General features: G+C 45.1%; 1 protein-coding gene and 1 long non-coding RNA gene across 2 annotated transcripts in view; both read left to right on the plus strand.

Moving 5' to 3' along the window:
• LOC135404764 (uncharacterized) overlaps nt 1-20209 on the plus strand; it is a 204261-nt gene that overhangs the window by 28992 nt on the left and 155060 nt on the right. The window lies entirely within an intron of this gene.
• Nucleotides 1-20209, plus strand: part of LOC135404739 (vasoactive intestinal polypeptide receptor-like) — a 106117-nt gene that overhangs the window by 28367 nt on the left and 57541 nt on the right. The window contains exon 2 of the mRNA XM_064639484.1: nt 8936-9032. Within this exon, the coding sequence (XP_064495554.1) occupies nt 8936-9032 (97 nt within the window). The remainder of the gene's footprint in view (nt 1-8935; nt 9033-20209) is intronic.

Genomic DNA, 20209 nt, shown 5'->3' on the forward strand with positions numbered 1-20209 from the left:
TAATTATCTGCCTGATCAGCTGTTTCATCACAGTCTGGTTGCACAGTGGAAGGTGGTTACTCCTTGATTTTGATTCAGGGATGGATGGGAAGCAAAGCTCTTGGATTGCAGCAAAGCTGGTATGGTGAGTCCCTTCAGGAAGTGAGAGGGTTATATTCTTGCCTCCTTAAAAACATTGTTAAACTCTTTCCTGGTCAAGCCTCGCCATGTCTAATCCTTGGAAGTGTTCAAGGCCAGGCTGGTTGGGGCTTGGAGCAACCAGGTCTAGTGGGAGGTGTCCCTGCCTCGGTGGGGCTGGAAATCAATGCTCTGGGAGGTCCTTTCCAACCCAAACCATTCTGGGATTCTGTGTTCACAGTGTGGCAACTGCTAGTGGGTTGTTCTGGTTTGTAACACAGATTATTTCCAGCGTCTGACACTTCACTTGGACCATCTTCACTCCACGCTCAGCTGTGTGCTCGGCAGAAGTGTCGATTTTTGGGATGCAGCCCTGGCACAGCATCCTGGCCTTCTGGGATCTTGAGCCTCCTCTGAGCATCGTGATGGGGAGGGTGGTTGGAGCTGTCAGAAGAATTTAGCTGTGGCCCTCAGGCTCCTGGGAAGACATCAGTGTTCCTGTCAGGTGGAAGTGCTGCATGCTTGCCTGGTTCAGACAGCGTGGGGGAGTTGTGTCATGTCACATTTGTTCAATTCTCCTGCTTGTCCAGGGCTCTCGGGCTCGTGGTACAACCTGTTCAACCTGTAGCTTGGAGTCTCTTCCAGCTGGGAATAGTGGAAACACATTTTTCATTATTCCTCTGTGGGGTGAGTGCTGATAGTTTGGACTGTCACTCCAGCTCTTGTTTTACTGGTGGTGTGGGAGCACTGGATTTACACTGGATTTCTAGACACTCTCAGAGCTTTCACTTCCTCTAAAAGTTAAAAGGAGCCGCCCATGTTGTTAAACCAAGACTGTTGTTCCTCCAACCAGACCACTGCAGCATTTCTGAGAACTAAAGAACACTCAGATTACTTTATCCAGCCCCCTGGTTATAAATAACTCCCAATATCCAGCCTTGCAGGAGGCCTGGGGGGGGATCCTGTTTGCTGAAGGTTTTGTGTAGGTTTTGTGTGCATGCAGCTCCCAGGCAGTGGGAGAGGTCCAGGGAATGCTTGGGAATGAGAAGGGCAGGGGAGAAGCCTCAGGACTTCACTGTGATTTGGATCAAGGTCTAATTTTGTCTCAGGCTCTGTACTGCACTGCCCACTTCCCAGCTCAGGGGCTCTCCAGGGCATTGCTCAAATTGCCAAACTCCCTGCCTCTGGATTTGGGAACCCCTTCTGCTCCACCTGCCATACAAAGCCTTCCACCTTTCTGTGGCCAGCTGAGTTCAGTCCAGATCTCACTGTGGTGGCAGGAGGACCTGCTGGATGGGGACACCGGGGTTGGTTTCAGGAGGAAAAGAAGACTCTGGTGCCACAGCTGGAGTGAGCTGGAGGTGCAGAGGAGAGAGGGCAGGACTGGGTGGGGGCACTCTGGGGTTGCCCAGAGCAAGATTCAGATCTGGATGTATGGAGATATTGTCAGGAATTAGGATCTGAGGCTTTATAGTCCCTTCTGTGCCCATAACTGAATTAGGGACTATTTCTTCTACTGTTTCTTCTGTCCCCAGCAGCGAAGAGGTGGCTCCTCAAGAGATGACTCGGGGCTGGATGAGCAGCAATTCAGGGCAGTATTAACACCCACCTGCACATTCTCCTGAAGCCAAGGACCTTTTCTGAACAGCAGCATTTACATCTTGAAAAAAGCCACAACCTGTGAGCAAATTAGAGCATTCACTAGACTTTCACTGAACTTCTCTGTAAGGATCATTCCAGTTGCCATCTCACAGCTGCTCTGGGAGTAGGCTGGGGAAGGATGGGGCTGTCTGGAGGGGAATCATTGAATTTAGACATGAGCCCAAGTCTATGGGTTTATCTCATTTACCTTTAGATATTTGCAGTCTAGACATCCACCCCTGAGCCAGTTGCCTCAGGCTCCCTGGCTGAAACAGTATAGAGGGTTTCCTCTTACCTATTTTAGACATTTCCTTTAATTTGGAGTGACTCATGCCCTGAAAGTGCTTCCTTCTCTCTTCAGGTGAGGAAGGACAATCAGTGTGAAGCAGAAAAATGTAGATGTTTACACACAGACACCTAATTTTTGCCCATTGATCCCCAAATCATGTTTCTGAGTCCTGTCAGGCAGTTCTGGGTCTGCATTTCCTTCGTATTTCTGCTGCCCCTGTAGCTGACTGAGCAGATGCTTTGGAGGTGAATTTCCCACAGGAGGTTTGATCAGTTTAGTGGGTAAGTTTTGGAATACCCTTTAAGAAAAGGAGCAGAATTTTCCTCTAGCAGGCTTCTTACACCCAGAGGTGAAAGGAAATTAAAAGCAGTCAATCACCAGTAGTTCAGGGAAAACTGCAAGTTACTTTGCTGCCTCCAATTTCTAGAGAAGTCAGGGAGTGGTGTCCACTTTGCTGTCCCTGTGTACTCTTGGGATTATCAGAGTTGTTCCTTTCTTATTTTTTCTCATTCATAGGAGAGATACTACAGCACTTTGCCCCTCACTCTGAATTGTGGATCTAAGCACAGCTGATCTCAGCGTTGCAGCATCCCTCTATTTCTGCAATAATCTGAATTCAAACCTGTAGTCTGAGCACCCTGGCATGGAAATTCATACTTGCTTACTCCAGATGATAATTTAAAGGAGCAAAATGTGCTTACCCAGCCATGAGAGCTGTCTCCTACTCAGTTGTAAGAATTTACTCAAGTGCTGCCTCTCCTTTAGCTGCTGTGTGTCATCACTCCAGTTCCAGGCTGTCACTTCTTCCTTAAGACCCTAGTTCAGCTCTCTTTTCCAGGAGAGGCTCGTACAAGCTTGTCATTAAGGAGTTAAGGAATAACTGCTCAACTTCCCTTCCTTCTGCTTCTTCAAGCTCTCTGCAAAACACCATTTTCCTTGGCCTTCTAACCCCTCCCACAAAAATGGGAAAATCCAGGTAAATGAAGCCTCCATCCCTCCAAGTTGCTGGATTGGTTTGGCCAAGTTGCCTTTGTTTGACAGGGCCTGCCTGGATAAGCTGGAAAAAGACATCTGCTTTCCTCCTCGAATGACAGATCTGTCATGGGCATGATTGTGTTTGGCAGAAGCATAAAATGGAGTGGTTTGAACAGAAAAGTGAGAGTCAGGATGGTTGGGCGTGTGCCTGGACCTCTTTTATTTGGAAAAGTCTTAGGGACATGTGCTGCTCCCTGTGATCCAGGTCATGGGAGAATATAACTTTATATGTATGTATATATATATTTATATATATATATTTAAATATTTAAATATATATGTGAGACTATAACACTATATAAGTCTTTAAAAATCACTGGGTTTGCAAGTCCTCCTGCACTGATCCTACAGAGGCCACACAGGATGTTTGGTGTATTTTAATAGTGGACTTCCCATCCAGTTTATGTCTCTGATACTGATATCTAACATTTATTTCCCCCTGTTGTCATATTGGTAACATGGTTTTGGATTCTTAGACAAGGTCTTGTAGAAGAGCAAATAATTATAATACTCCATAAATACTTCCTTTTTCAAAAGCACCAGAGCTTTAGTAGCTTTTGACAGTCTTATTGTTGGAAATTGTGTCACCCATCATCATAGGTAAAAGTCCTGAGTTGGTGTTTTTCTTTGGTTCACTCTTTTTGCTAATTTTTGCATTTTTACACAGTATTTTTTTGACTCAGGGGGTTTTTAGGAATAAAGCTGTATTTTCCTGAGGATATTTAAAAGGAAGAAAACTGAAAAGAATCTAAAATCTAGTTTTAAGACAGAGCTGAAGGAAATTATGGAAGAAATCAAAGCTGAGATTCCTGTGTAAGATGTTCTTCAGTCCTGTATTTCTAAAATAATGAGTATGGATGAAAGCCATGGACTGAAATGGGGAGCTCTTCTGACAAGGAGCCAGAAGTAGCTCCTTCAGGTTATGCTTCTGATGCTTGAAATAAGATCTGGCTGCTAAAATATTTCATTTCCCTTCTGATTCACATGAGAGAAGGTTAAGAACCTTCACCTCCACCTCAAGCAATGACTGAAGTCAAGTTACAGAAATTCTGGGAAGGCAACTGATGCTCTTGTCTTATTCCATTACTGTTTTCCCAGAAGCCCTGGGAGTGTAGTCAAGGTATGAGAAATTGTCTCTCATAACTAAAAGTTAGTTTTGTATGTAGGATGTAGGCTCTGGGAGCTGAACAGAAATGGGTGAAGGATGTGATTTCCTCCCCTGTAGGTTTTTCAATTCTGCTCCTTTTTGTTTGACTCCAAATCCTGTTATTGCTGTGCTCACCCCAGTCCTCATCTCTGCTGGATTCTCCACACAGTGAGCTCCAGGCGAGCCCAGGAACACTCTGGCATCAGGAGAAAGGGCCATCCTGAGGCTCATATCACCTCTCCTGGGTCCATATCCTGCTCACCTGCAGCTGTGGCTCTGCTGGGAATCCCACCTGTCCTTGAGGAGCTGCTGTGTGAGCAAAGAGCTGGGCCATGGTTATTCTGACCCCGCTGATGGCAGACAGCAGAGATGAGACCAAACATTTCTGCAGCTCCTGCAGTCTGTGACAATCCTTTGAGTTGTATTTAATTAAAGAGTGCACACAAAGGCTTTGTTTGCAGCAGCAGGCTGTGTGATAATCCTCTAACAACTCTTGGGATCCGGCGGGAAGGAAAACTCTCATTAATAAAGACTTTGGTTGTAACTCCATGTGAGAGCTGCTGCAGGATTGAGAGCTGCAGGAGAGCACATCCAGAAAAACATTCCCTTCATCTTTCTGCTCAGAGTGTGAGCAGGAGAAGCAGCCCCTCCACAACAAACCCACACAACTGGTGATAAACCCACTACAACTTTTATGTGTGGTCTTGGCCATGTCAGGAGGGATTAGTGAAGGGGGGGGTGTTATCAAGTTTCAGCTTCAACTATAACAGATATTCCCAAGAAACTGGATTATTGTTCACTATCTGATGTTGATGTGAGCTAATCAGAGCTTGCCATGTCTTTCTTTTTTATTTACTTTTTGGATGGGAAATGTGAATCCACGTGCTCCTCAGCCCCCTGTCTGGGTGGCCAGTTGCCCACAGAAAGATTTCGAAGCCCCAAATCTCTCTTTTCCATAGCTTAAAAACCCCAAAACAAACAAAACCAACCAAACAAAAAAAAACCACCAGAGCTGGGGAAGTAGTAAAGTGAGTTTGTACCAAGCTGTCTATAAAATCTACTCCAACTTTTCTAGGATGAATATACCAGAGAAAGAGACTTATTTAGTCCCTTATCCCAGGGAATATCCCCCTTGACAGGCAAGAGTTGCAGCTCTTGAGGGGTCTTTTCAGCCACAAACATTTTGCCAACTGGGAGGTGAATTGAGGCAGCTGAACTTGTTGCCTTGCTCATCATCATGCCAGATGTACTTGTGACCCACCAACACGAAAAGACACACTTTCTGTTTCCTTAATGATGCCCAAAACTGTGATATTTTCACATTATTTTTTATTCCACTTGCCTTTGTTGGCCTGTATCAATGACAGCTGTGATATGTGAGGGTTATTGCTGTTATCACTAAGGAGGGAGAAGAGGGTTGCTGTGATTGGGTTATTTATTTACTTGTTTACTTAATGTGGCAAATGAGCCATAAACTCGAAGTCCTCCACTGTGAATCTGTTTGTTGACCTTGGTGATTCAGTTAAAGGTCTGTAGACATTGAATTCACACATCACTGACCTCCTCCAGCTTAGTAGTAGGTGTTTCAGTTTGAACTAGTCCAACTGCAGTCAGGGAAGTGGGATGAAAGCCTTCAGAGCTGATGCTTGCTAGCTCTCTGTGGACTAGGAATGGTAAAAAATCAGTTCAGACTGAACAAAGAGCTTTGACTCAGCTAAAATTAAGGGTGATGTTTCCCACTGAGGGAGAAGTCGAGATACATCCCACTCTTCCTTTGCTTATAGAATCATAAGATCATTAAGGTTGGAAAAGAGCTCTGAGATCATCAAGTCCAGCCACTAACCCAGCATTGCCAAGTCCCCACTAACCCGTGTCCCCAAGTGCCACATTTACACAGCTTTTAAATCCCTCCAGGGACGGTGACTCAACCACTGCCCTGAGCAGCCTGTTCCAGTGTTCACCCTTTTGGTGAAGAAGTTTTCCCCTCTATCCAACCTAAACCTCCCCTGGAACAACTTGAGGCCGTTTCGTCTCATCCTGTCCCTCGTTCCCTGGGAGCAGAGCCCGACCCTTCCCTGGATCCATCAGGGAGTTTTAGAGAGCCAGAAAGTCCCCCCTGAGCCTCCTTTGCTCCAGGCTGAGCCCCCCCAGCTCCCTCAGCTGCTCCTGCTGCTCCAGCCCCTTCCCAGCTCCGTTCCCTTCCCTGGACACGCTCCAGCCCCTCAAAGCCTTTCTTGTCATGAGGGGCCCAAAACTGGACACGGAATTCAAGGTGTGGCCTCACCAGTGCCCAGCACGGGGGGACAATCCCTGCCCTGCTCCTGTGGCCACATTATTCTTGGTCCAGGCCAGGTGCCCTTGGCCTTGTTGCCCACCTGGGCACACCTGGCTCATGTTCAGCCGCTGTCACCAGCACCCCCAGGGCCTTTTCCAGCCCCTCTCCCCAGCCTGTGGCTGTTGTGGGGTTGTTGTGACCACCCACCTCACCCAAAAGATCCCAGAAAATCAGCACCAGCACTACAAAAGCCAAGATCACCCGAATTTTGGTGGTTTAGCTGCTGGACACTCTTTTTTTCACTGGTTTGCCTAACACAGATATATTTTCTCTTGAACTATATGTAAAAAATATGCGATTTTAAAAATTATACCTGTAATCAAGTTTACCTGAGTCTATCACAAGCTCACTTTTCAGCCTTATCTCTGTTTTGAAAGGTAATAAAAACAGTTACTCAAAAGAAAATATGGGGCCACTGAGGTAAATATGCAACCTGGTAATTTAGGCCTGAATTTTTAGTGAAGGGAAGAAGTGGCAGTGAAGTACTTGCTAATGGGCCTGGTGCAAAAATTGCTGCATAAAAAAAATAGTAATAAAGTGTATTGTAGAAACACACAGTGCTTTGCCAGCCCTGATCAAGGTTAGAGCAGTATTAATTAATTTTAAAGGAAAAACTGGAGATATTTATAGACGTGAGATGAATTTGGCAATAGTTTAAATCCAGAGAGTTAAAACTGTCCTTTGAAAAATGCAGATGTTTTGAAAACATTTCAGTCTTTATTTTTACAGCAAGTGTTCTGCAAATCTCTCACGCTTCCCCTGGTGCTTTTTTGAGGTTAAAATAAAAAGGCAACAAGCACTGTAAATCAAAACAAAATGAATTTATGGTATTTTAGAGGAGCCAAGATCAAATTTCCAAAGATCTGTTTCCCCTTGGGAAAAAGAAACATTTGAGAATGAAGACAAGTCCTAATGATTCCCCCTCTTCTCGTGTTTGTTTTTTTATTTATTTTCAATTTGACTAGAAAACCACATAATTAATTGTTTATACACCGCTAATCAAGGCCCATTCCCAACCTAAAGAAAATTACGATGTGAACCAGGCATGGTATGAAACAGAGAAGAGAGCTAAAAGGCTAATAGGAAGCGGTGAGAATAAAGTTAATGTGCTAAATTATTTTATAATGTTAATCCAAAGGGCAGTTTACAACAAACAGTTGTTCCTTCAAAGGATTTCTGGACCTTCCCCTTTACAAACGTGTCTGGCAAATACATGAGTAGAGCAACGATTACACGTTTTGAAACGAGACGGGAAAAAGGTTTTTTTTTTTAATTTAATTTATTTTCTCTGCCTATTTCAGATGAAAATTTATGCTTTTTCCAAAATCCTTATGAGTGAACACTGAATCAATGACTTTTTACAGGTTCATGCCATGTACTCATAATCTGTCCCTGAAGCTCACACAACTCGTGCTTTCTCCCACATCACATTTGAGAGTGAGGATATAAACTCAGTCCAAGACTTGTGCTCTCCTCACATCATTCCCCTCTTTCCACCTCTTTGCAGCTGGATTTCTGAATAGATTTCTCCCTCTAAATGCCCTTTCTCCTTCTGAATGCCCTTTCCAATCCCTTTAAAAGAGACGGGGTTTGGTGCAGCCTCAGTTTTTGTGTGTAATTACCATAGCAACGGTCAAGGTGTCCCCCCAGGTTGAGAGTATGTTGGTGACAAGGGGACACGGTGATATGCGTGAGCTCCTGGTTCCTTTTTTGGAGTTAAAAATCAATATTTTCACATTTTATGATTGAGGCAGTTCATGTAAGGAGTCCACGATTAATTACCTGAACATTCGCAGCCACTGTTGAATTACAAACACAATATAATTAAGTCTGACTGAGGAGAAACCACTTGAGAGAAAAAAAGTCTTGTCACTGGGAATTTCCTGCTTTTTAGCTCCTTGATCTCCTAATCTGCATCAGAGGTTTGGTTCTTATTTGATTTGGTTTTTGTTTTGCTTTGAATTAGCAAGAGCCAGGAGACAGCCCCTGTGAGGATGGAGGGAATAAACCATGAAGCCCAGATCCCACTGCTCTTGGCATGAATATTAAAGCTGCTGTCTCCCTGCCCTACATAGCTGGTGGTTTTGGTTATCCAGGCAGGGTTCCTGGAGCACAAACTAGCAGGATTGCTCCTGATCATCAGGAAAAAATAACTTGTGGGGTTTTTTTTCCTAAGGGAAATGCAGATTTCTCAGCAGGCTCCGGGGTGCACTCCCTTCTCTCAGGCAGACAGAGAATAAGGCTGGTTGTGTGTCACCACTGTGCAGTGACCCTGGAGAGCTCCAGGTCACTCCATGAGGCCATGAATCCCCCAGGATGCATCTCTGAGGGTGGGTTTTGCTCACTCTGTCCTTCTCTGCCCTCTCTGCAGGCGTCCAGCACACGGCCAGAGTGCAGCATCATGCAGGAGATCGAGGAGGAGCGGAGCCAGTGCTTGGCAGAGCTTATTGGGGATAACCAGACTGCAGGTATGGGAATATGGGAACGCTCTCTTCTCTCCCTGGCCAGCAAGCCAACATCCCCCAGCCTCACCTCTGCCTTCCCCAGGCCATTTCTCACCCCTGCTGGAGCAGGGCAGTCACTCCAGGTGATCCTGAGCTCTTTAGGAGGGAGAGAAATAGGCCCTTCCAAAGCACAGTTCAATCAGCCAAGAGTTGGAATAGCTCTCCAGGGTTCCCTTGCTGCCTTCCAGCTGGGTAAGCCTAATTTAGGTGTGTTTAATCACAGTCATCCATCTCTCTGAAGTGGAAGTTCCTTAACCAGTTTTTCCCTGGGATGTGAAAGCCTGAAGTTCCCAGGTTCAAGGGAAGCCGTGGCGAACTTCTCCTTCCAATAAACTGCCCTCCCATCCCCATGCCAAGGTTGCTGCTGTCCTGGTGGTGAAGCAGAGTAAGGGAGGGGGTTTTCCAAGGCTGCAAGGTATCTCTGGAGTTGGGGCAGGCAGCTGAGGTCCTCTCCTTGTTCATGGAGCACACACCACACCGAGCAGTCCTCCTGGAAGGGTCTCTGATCTCGTTAATCCTTTCAGTGATCAGGAAAGGAGGAAGGAACTTAGCCCCAAGACATCCAGTTGGATCTCTCCCCCTCCAAGTGCCTCTCTCGAGTCACCAGTCTTGTTTCTGTAAGTAAAAGAGGTGTAGGGACCAAGGTTGGGCTGTCGAGATCCAAAAAGAAGGGATCACATTGCCGAGGGAAAGGGTGGGAAGATGCATTTACATCCCTCTTCCTGAAAGAGGAAAAAGGGGAAGAAGATGTGTCCTCATCCTCTCTCCCTTGGCATTGTGTGCAGTCAGGCCACAGACTGAAGGACTGTTCCATGCTGCTTAATGATGGAATAACATCCTGGGGCCAGCTGATCCCAGGAGGAGCTTTACTGGATGCAAGGAAGGCTTTTGGCCCCTGCTTTTATCTGCTAAGAGATGGTTTGCTTTGATATGGAAGCTGTTTCAAGTGTCCCTGTACAGTTAAGTGGAGCTGTTTGAAGAAATGTTCTCCTGGAATCCAGTAAAGGGAAAAGTCAGGGTAGTTCAAAACATTCATCTGAAAGCCAACTAAATACTTCATTTGGTTTTTGTGGATATTTAAAGAAATTCGATTACATACAGTTCATTAAAAGCAGAAAAATAAATACTTGAAGTGATAATATTTTTTTCTGCTTTGTCAAAATGATTTTTCTCATTGGAAACTTTAATCCAAAACAGCTTTTTTTTTTTTTTCTCTCTCTAACCACCGAATTAAACCGCTGAAAACATTTTTCCCAGTTCTGAAGTAAAGACAGGCAAAAGCCCTTAATGCCCAAGCATTAGCCAGTATAGGGAAATCCTTTGGAAGGAGGGGGAGGTTCACAATGGAACACTGAAATATTGGACTGGGAGAAGTTTACATTTCCACCAGTCACTACTCATAAATAGTGATTCAGAAATTGCAGTTGTGAGCACTGTAAACAGTTTTTTGTCCATGGATTGGGTTAATGTCAGATGCTTGTGTACATCACATGCCCTGAAATGGTCAGTGGTGACACTGGTGTGGAACAGGGATGTGCAGGGACACAGGGTGTGCCCAGCCAAATTTTACAGGGCAAACTCTGTGGAAGGCAGTTGGAATCCATTTGCCTCAAAACATCAGCAGGTATTTAAAAGCTCAGTACCTGACTTTAATCCAGACACTCATGGCTGCCCTGGGGTGAACAGAAAGAAACCAGAATCTCTCAAGTGTTGGCCCAAAAAAATGACTCTGAGTGGATTAATTTATGGAGAAGTCTGTTTTGAAAGTGGTGTGGACAGATGATTTCAAAGTGCCTACATGGGATGTGTCTTCCCTGTGGAGTGTTTAAGGCACAAGTAGGTCAAAAAAAAGATGTTTTTCTGGAGTGGGGCTCCATAACTCAATAAATGGAGCTGAGCAAAATAAAACTTTGACGTTTGTGGGTGAGGGGGACGTTTGTTGGGGAGAAATCTCTTGAAGGTGCTGATAGGAGATAGTATGAAGGTGATGACTGTCTCATCTGAGTGTTGCTGGAAAGAAAAACCCCAGTAAAACTCGCAGGAAAAATGTGATTTTAACACGGTTCCATCCCCCAGAACAGGACGATGGAAAGCAATTGAGATTCCCTGTGATCTGCAGTGTAATACCTTGATTTATGGCCAGGAGGTGTGTTGCCTTCTGCACATTCCACATCCTTTGAGCAGAAGGAAAATCACTTGAGGTTTAACAATTTAACAACCAATTTGTTATCCTCGCTAATTAAATGAGTGGAAATAAGCAAACACTGTTTCGGTACATTGTGGACATAAAGCTTTGTTTAGAAGCCATTATTGATTGTATTGATGAGAGGGGCTTAATCACAGCTGTAATTTGATGTGTCACATAGATTAGTCACTCATTAAGAACACTTGATGGTGGTGCTGAGGGTGATCACTGGATAAGCAGGATTTCCACTGATAAACAATAACATCTGTCTTAGAGGTGTTTTGCCTTCCAACACCCATTCCTGGTGTTCATTCCTGATGGGAGAGGGAAGGGTATAAACATGAAATTAAACCTCTGTGCTCTCAGTGCTGGTTGTAGGTGCCAGTTGCTGCTCCTGGTGCCACCAGTCCTGGACCACAGGACTCCTGTTGATTGTTCTGCCCCTCTTATGAGACCTCACCTAGACCCCACCTGTCTCCAGCTCTGAGCTTCCCAGCACAGGAAGGACAGGGACCCATTGGAGAAAGTCTAGAGGAGGTCACCAAGATGATCAGAGGGATGGAGCAGCTCTGCTGCGAGGAAAAGGCTGGGAGAGTTGGGGTTGTTCACCCAAGTCACCTTTGGGGTGACTTAATTGTGGCCTTCCAGGACCTGAAAGAAACCTACAGGAAAAATGGAAGGAGGCTATTTACAAGGGCCTGGAGTGACAGGACAAGGGGGAGAATGGCTTCAAACTGAAAGAGTGGAGGTTTAGATTGGATATTAGGAAGGAATCCTTCCCTGTGAGAGCGGGGAGGCCCTGGCACAGATTGCCCAGAGAAGCTGGGGCTGCCCCATCCCTGGAAGTGTTCAAGGCCAGGTTGGACGGGGCTTGGAGCAACCTGGGCTAGTGTGAGGTGTCCCTGCCCATGGCAGGGGGTGGGACTGGATGATCTGTGTGAATCCCTCTATTCCCTGCCAGGAGTGTGATTCAGTGTCTGTGAAGTTTCCCACATTTGAGGAGACTTGACAGTTGGGCTTGATGGTCTTAAAGGTCTCTTCCAACCTTGATGATTCTATGATTTTATGATTCCATGACCAGAGGTCACAAAAACATGCCCACCTCTGATGAGGAGAGGGGGGGAAAGGCCAGGGGAAAGGCCACAGGGGATGCAGTTCGGGAGAAATCCACAGGGAAAAGCAATTGAAGCCACCGGCACGTACACGGGAGAATCAAACGGCTGGGAGATCAAAGTCTGGACTTTAAAGGAAGTTTGTAACCATCAGAGGATACCAAACAGCCTTTCTGGAGGTCTGCAGGAAGGAGTGTTTTGTTTTATTGACTTGGTGGCAGAGCTAGCCCAGTTTATGGCAGGGTGTGTAGGACGCGGTTCATGTTGCGGCACAGGGCTGGAATTCATGAGCAGGGCTGTCCTTGCAGTCCTGTGCCTTGGTGTTTTATAACTCCATGCTGAAGTAACTAGCAAAGATATAAAATGACATGTGTGATTCAATACAGGAGAGGATTCTTCACCATAGAATCAAGACTAAGTAGACTGAGACTGATTTTAGACATGGCATGGGAATGACTTTTGTCGAGAGATTTTCACTTGGTTTTAGGCATCTCTAGTGTGTTCTGGCATCTGGTTTAGGATGTGATGAATTTTGTTCAGATTGTCTTGCCTGCTGACAAAATCTTTGTTTACTATGAGGGGATTCTTAGTGAGCAGCTCAGCTGTGTTGAAAATAATCACATTTATCAGATGATCCCCATTTTGATGTTCACTGTCTTGGAGGGGCCAAATGAGGTGAAATCCCAGCTCCATGATTAGAAAGGGATGAATCTGTCCTGACAGCTCCAACATCCACCTGGGATAGATGCTCAGCACGTTTTGGGGCAGTCTACAGCACCAGTGATGCTGCAGTGCTGCTTCCTGCAGGATTGGTGCACTTTTTAGGGCAGCTGGGAGCAGGTCAAATTTGGGGGTTCAGCTGTTTCATTCAAAGAGTTCTTAGATCATCCTGAATTTTCAACAGCCAGTGCCTCTGGGAGTCCTTTCTGGGCACCTGCAGGATCAGCTCAGCCAAGGCTTTGCTCTCTGGCTGTACAGAGCTGCTTCTCTGGTGGCATCTCACACCACTGCAGTGTAAAACAAATAAATCAGGTGATTCCATGGCACTTAGTAGTTTCAGGAGCTTGTAATAAATAGAGCTTCTCAGTCCTCTGCATTATTTTTAAGATGTGTGGGGAGAACTTTTTATGGCCTTTCAGCACTTACAAAGGGTCTGTAAGAAAAGTGGGGACAAATGTTTTCTCAAGGCCTGTGGCAAGACAAGGAGTAATGGTTTTAGACTACTAGAGAGGATATTTAGATTAGATACAAGGAAGGAAATTTTTAAAATAAAGGTGGTAAAACACTGGCACAGCTTGCCCAGAGAAGCTGTGGCTGCCCCATCCTTGGAAATGTCCAAGGCCAGGTTGGATAGGTCTTGGAGCAACCTGGGATAATGAAAGGTGACCCTGCCCATGGCAGGGAGGTTGGAAGTGGTTGACCTTCCCAAAATAGTCTATGACTGTGTATTTCAAAAGTGAGAAATGCAATCCCAGCCCCACCAAAAACCAGGAATTTACTCCAGGTGCTTTTTCATCCAGGACATCTGTGTGCAATAAGACTGCTGAGCTGATAATCCAGGGAAGCTCTCCCAAGGGTTGGGATGAGGGGGGAGGGTTGCTTCCCGGACTCATAGATGGAGGTAAATCCCTCTCTGTGAAGTGTGGCTGAGCTCCTCAAGGCTTGCTGCAAGGCAGGTCTCACCCCTGCATCGCTTCCTGCTGACTTTCACTTGCCTTTCTTTATGTAACGGTCCCAGAGCACAGAGGAGCATTTTTGGGCTTGGTTTTAAGAAAGCTTCACTTCTCCATGGCTGTGGTTTATAAACAGTTCAGCTGAAACTGAAGCACACAAATAAAATAATTAAAAAAAAAAAAAAAAAAAAAAAAAAAAAAAAAAGAAGAAGAAGAGGAACCCTCTTTCTTTTTTTTTGTTAAAAAGCCAAGAAAGTCAATCAGGTCCAGGCTCAGCTCATTATCTGTTTATCCCATTATTGGTAATCAATTTGCTCTGCAATCAGATACTCTTTAAGAAGCAGGGGAGTCATTTAGGGATGGCAGTTAAATAAGGAACTGTGACTTGTGTTTGGGTGGGATGAGAAGCTCTGGAGACCAAGCTGGAGGAAGCAGGACATCCCACAATAAATGGCCTTCATGGAATCACAGAATCATGGAATGATTTAAGAGGGACCTTAAAGACCATCTCATTCCAACCCCCTGCCATGGGCAGAGACACCTTCCACTATCCCAGGTTGCCCAGAGCCTCATCCAACCTGGCCTGAAGCTCCAGTACTTCATCACTGCACTTTATATTTGCACTCTGGACCTGTGTGTCTTGGAAGCAGGAATTAAAACCCAATTAAAAAGTGTGAAAAGTGGAAAACATGAAAAAAAAAAATAGCTCCAATCCCCCTCCCAATGCCTGTTCACAACTGCTTAACTTCCTGACACCTCACACTTGTGGTGGGCAATGGAAAGAGTCCTGCAAGCTCATCATTGGCACCGTCACAGGCAAAAAAATCCAGGTGGGAAATGGCCTGTGTTGTTTAAACTGTGAATCTTGCTTTTGCTGTTCCACAGGCCTGGCTTGAAAAGCCAAATTTGGAGCTTGGGTAGGTGGGGGGTCTCTGTCAGTCCCCTTTGAAGAAGTCAAACCATATTTGATGGGAGAAGAAGCAGTGAACATATGGAAATTAAAAATCAAACTGGAAAAACGTTGATGAAGTTTAAATTAGGAGGCTGTTTATTCATCACCATCTGCTTATAGTGCAGCAAGATAAGAAATAATTAATAGTTCCTTGCCTGCAAAAGTTCAAGTGAATTCTCACCTTCCAGTTGCATAAGAACCTCCTGAGATAGGTGATGTGTCAGTCCTGCTCTGTCTCTGTGTCAGGAGAGGTTTAAATTAGATAAAAATTAGATAAATATTAGATATATAATATAAATATGTAAAATATTTATAAATATTCCTAAAATATTAGATATTAGGAAAAAATGTCTTCAAGGAAAGGGTTGTCAAGCACTGAAACAGGATTCCCAGGGAAGTGATGGAGTCACCATCCCTGGAAGTGTCCAAAAAACGTGTGGATATGACACTTGAGGACATGAGTTAGTGGTGAACACTGTGGTGGTGCTGGTTGATGGTTGGACTTGGTGATCTCAGAGGTCTATTCCAACCTAAATGAGTCTGTGATTCCACCTGCCATTTCAGAATTGTGTAGAGCTCTCATAAGTCTTGTACCACGTTCATCAGCCTCTCCAAAAATCTCACATACCCTGGAATATTGGGAATGGCATTAAATGATTGCCAGTAGTCAGTTAAATCAAACCCTGAACATCTTGCCCACATAGTCAAAGAAGCCTGGAGAACAGCTTAGCTTGGTCTAAAACACAATCTAAATCTCGATGATCTCTCAAAGGACCTGCTGGACTTCTTTCCATGATGTCTTTTCCTAATTTTTAATTTCTTTTTTTTTCCTGTTACTGAGGGTCTGGGTGATACAAAGGGCCTCTTGGTTTCATTCTTGCTCTGACCAGCAGCCTTTGAGCAGATCCTCAGTCTTCTCCTTTCCTTCACAGTGTGGCCTCTCCTACAGGAGCACAAAGTTCAGCCATGAGACATCAAGGCCTTAGACCTCAGACTCTCATTTAGGATTGGTACCAAAGCCAATTTTATCTAACAGAAGATTTTCTTCCAGTCATTGTGCAGTGGCCACGACACTCAGTTGGGACAGGCCATGCAGTGGGTCCTCCAGATGGTCTTGCTTCATTTTAACCCTTTCCTCATCTGCTCTGGGACTCTTCCCAGCCAACAGCAATCCATGCTGCAGCTCCTGCAGAGGGGGGCACGTGCTCCCTGGAAATCAGAAAGAAAGAAATTTGCCCTTTAATGTTGAGAGGGTAAACCTTCCTTTGACCACAGCAGGAAATCTGGGCTCTGAAACACGAGAAGAAAGCACAGGTTGTCATGGTGGCAAGCTCAGCTTCAACCTTCAGCTGTGAGCAGCCCCCAGACTTTGGGCTTGGCTGCTTTCATCCAGCCCAAAGCTGATGGCTCTTCTTGCAGGCCATCAGTCTCTTCCTGAGGAAATAGGACCCAAAGATGTTTCCCCTGCAAAGCTGTTATTTGGCTGCCCAATCTTGCTCAGTGACCCCACTGCTCAAGGAGGCTGGATGTCTCCAGTGATGACTGCTAATTCCCAGATGAGTTTTGGAGGGATATTTTAGTGGCAGTGCTGCATTAACAGTTGGAGTCAATGATCTTGAGGTCTTTTCAGACCTTAATGATTCTGTGATTCTAATAGTGGTTGCTTTGTGCTGTCTGAGTCCATCCTGGCACCTGGACATCAACAGGATGCAACTCAGAGATCCACACAGCACCTCATCATTCTTCCCTGTGGAGCCAACAGCTGATTTTTGCTTTGAACTCACCTTTCTACAGCCAAAATCAGGAGAAAAGATGTTAAATATCTGTTTTCCGCCTTAAAACACTGTAGGGGTGGAGGCTTTGCTTTGGTTTTGCCTGGTGCTGACTCGTCCTGGCTGGAAACTTCCTAACAAGCAGCAGTGTTTATTTGATTAGGGAACAGCTGCCTCGTGGCTTGTCAGGATTAACAGCCACTTAGCAGACATAAATCTTGTGTTGGAAAAGGCATTTCAGTTTGGAGAATATGTCACAGTTTTAAATGCCAGCAGACTTTTCGGTTACTTTGGGATAATATACAGATGCACACTGCCTCAGTTATGCAAAGGTTGTAAAAATAAGGAGACTGTGCCATTGGAGAAGCAAATTAAAAACATTTTCAAAGCTCTGGATAATGGCTCGGATTAAATCCATCTGTGCAGAGGTTTTGTTTCTGACAGCAGCTTGGGTTTGTCCCCTTCACATCCCATCAGATTTGTGGTTAAAAAATCTCTCCTTCTTCATCTTTATTTTGTTTTTGTTTTAACGTTGTCTCTGTCAGAGCACTGGCACGATGGAATCCGCCTTTTTTATCCAGGATAAGTGCACTGGGAAGTATTGCAGACACCAAAAGTTATGTTGAAAAAGGTGTTCCCAGAGGTTGAGCCAAGCCATCTTCACTAGGAATTCTGTCTGGAAATGCCAGTATGGGGAAAAAAAAACTTATAGGAAGGGTAGGTACCTAAATTCACAGTCTGGTTCTCTATAAATCCAGTTTTCCACAACTCCTGGAAGAGCAGAGGGATTTCAGCAAGAAGTGAGGAAGCCCTGGAATAATCCTTTAAGCATGTTCCATGTCAAAGCACTGGAGATGTATCTCTTGTTTAGAGGCTGGTGAGGAGATAAGTCATGTTTTTGGCAAGCCACTTTGTAAATCTTCATCTTAAATCTTGGATCTTTTGTTTCAGTTTACATGTGTTGGAATTAGGCAGAAGGGCTTTTGATTTATAAATTTGATTTTGGAGAGATAAATCAAATTTGATTTATAAAAAGAGTGATCTGGAGGGATGAAAAAGGCCAAGTGTTTATTTAGTTTGTTGGTTAGAGAAAGTCTGAAGGATTACAAACTTTTCTTTTTTTTTTTTTTTTAACTTGTTTACTAGTAGATGTTGATGATGGAAAAACTCACAGGATTTTCGTGCTTAAAAATAATCCTCCAAAAATAGTCTCTGGTGATTTCTTTCATGCTGAGTGGAATGACTCAGTCTGGGGGCTTAAGGTGAGGTTTCCTTCATATGCCTTTGAGTGAAATTTCTGCAAACATTTAGGAATAAAGTCATCTTTTAATATTTCCTGTTGAGTGCTTGGACAGCTTCTACTGGAAGCCAGTGCAGAAGTGCAAACCAGTTTTTATAGCAAGTAATGGTGTTCTTGGTATAAAATCATGAAGGTTGGAAAGGACCTTTAAGATCATCAAGTCCAGAGTGGGAAAAATGGAATCAGTGTCTCTCTGCCTTGAGATACTGAGGCAAAGTCCAAGGCAAACCCTTTTCACCCTCAGTTTGGGGATCCTTTTTGCTCTCTGTGGTTGCTCAAGTTCTGCTGAAGTGGAGCTGCAAATCCCTCACTGAGGGTGACTGAAGGAGCCTCAAAGAGCACATCAGTGGTGGGGAGGAAATGCCCCCGTGCCAGGGTTTGCCCTGGCAGGGCTGTGGTTTGCCTTCAGCTGAGTGGTTCCTCCATCACATCCTGCCCACCATGCTGAAGAGAGGGCAGGCACTGTCATCAAAATACAACAAAAAATATCCAATGTGGCCACTTTGGCCACAACAACCCCCTGCAGCACTACAGGCTGGGCCAGAGGGGCTGGAGAGCAGCCAGGCAGGAAGGGAGCTGGGAGTGGGGATGGACAGGAAGCTGAACAGGAGCCAGAGTGTGCCCAGGGGGACAAGAGGGCCAATGGATCCTGGCCTGGCTCAGGAACAGGGTGGCCAACAGGGCCAGGGAAGGGATTCTGCCCCTGGACTCAGCGCTGGGGAGGCCACCCCTGGAGTGCTGGGTCCAGTTCTGGGCCCTCAGCTCAGGAAGGACATGGAGGGGCTGGAGCAGGTCCAGGGAAGAGCAACAAGGCTGGGGAAGGGACTTGAACATAGGTCCTATGAGGAGAGGCTGAGGGAGCTGGAGTTGTTGAGCCTGGAGAAGAGGAGGCTCAGGGGAGACCTCCTCACTCTCTGCAACTCCCTGACAGGAGGGGGAAGCCAGAGGGGGGTTGGTCTCTTTTCCCAGGCAACCATCAGCAAGACAAGAGGGCTGGGTCTTAAGCTGTGCCAGGGGAGGTTTAGGTTGGACATTAGGAAGAATTTCTTTGCAGAGAGGGTGCTCAGCCATTGGAATGGGCTGCCCAGGGAAGTGGGGGATTCTCCATCCCTGGAGGTTTTTAAGATCAGACTGGATGTGGCATCAGTGCCATGGGCTGGGAACCACAGCGGGGTTGGATCAAGGGTTGGACTGGATGATCTCAGAGGTCCCTTCCAACCCAGCTGATTCTATGATTCTATGAAATGCAAAGCTGTGGAAGGCTGAAAGGGGAGCTCTGAGGGGATGGGTTTGCTTTGGAGCAGTGGGGATAAAAACAAAAAGGCAATGAGGTGGAGCTGGGGGAGGAGAGATGCCCACGGGGTGTTTGAGTGTGAGTGGGGCTGAGGGGAGCAGGGGGCAGCAGGGAATACAGTGAATTTTGCAGGGAAGGGTGGGAAGATACATTTAGTAAGCCTTGGAGTCAAGCTAACCCAGGTCAAACCCAATCTGTCATGGAAAAATAAGGTAAAACTCTATTCTGCAAGTCCAGGGCAGGATGGGGAAGAATTAAAACCACAAAAGATACAAAGGAGTAAAGATAGGGAGCTGTTTCCATGCTAGAAGCTACTAAAAAGGCAGGGACACTTCAGCTTGAAAAAGAGATGCCCAAGGAGGGATATTAAAGAGGATTTTATGGTTTTTCTCCCCAGGGAAAGGGATTTTGTTGTTCAGCTGTGAGTATTTCTGTCTTTGTAGAAGAACTAGGCAATTCCTAGTGAAACCATCAATGAGCAGGTTCAAAGTGAATTCAGAAAAGGATATATTTTTTCTGTCAGTGGACACTTAAAACTGCAACTCCTTGGCCCAGGAGGTTGTGAGTTTTAAAATTTTCCACAGGTTCAGAAGCAAAATTGAGTTGCTTTTAATTTAAAAGATTTGTGGAAGAAAAAGAATGTTACTAAGGTTTTATTATTATTATTATTATTATTATTATTATTATTATTATTATTATTATTATTATTATTACACATAACTTTTAAATGGAAGATTGTCCCTGATTTGGGAGGTCTCTGCTTATTGGAGCTTGGAGCAGTTGTAGTAACCCAAGGCTGATGATGGGTTTTCCTCACCTCCACTCTGATTAAATTCAAGCTGCCTGTCTGGAT

This window comes from Pseudopipra pipra, chromosome 1 (genome assembly GCF_036250125.1).
Source record: "Pseudopipra pipra isolate bDixPip1 chromosome 1, bDixPip1.hap1, whole genome shotgun sequence".
Taxonomy (NCBI): Eukaryota; Metazoa; Chordata; class Aves; order Passeriformes; family Pipridae; genus Pseudopipra; species Pseudopipra pipra.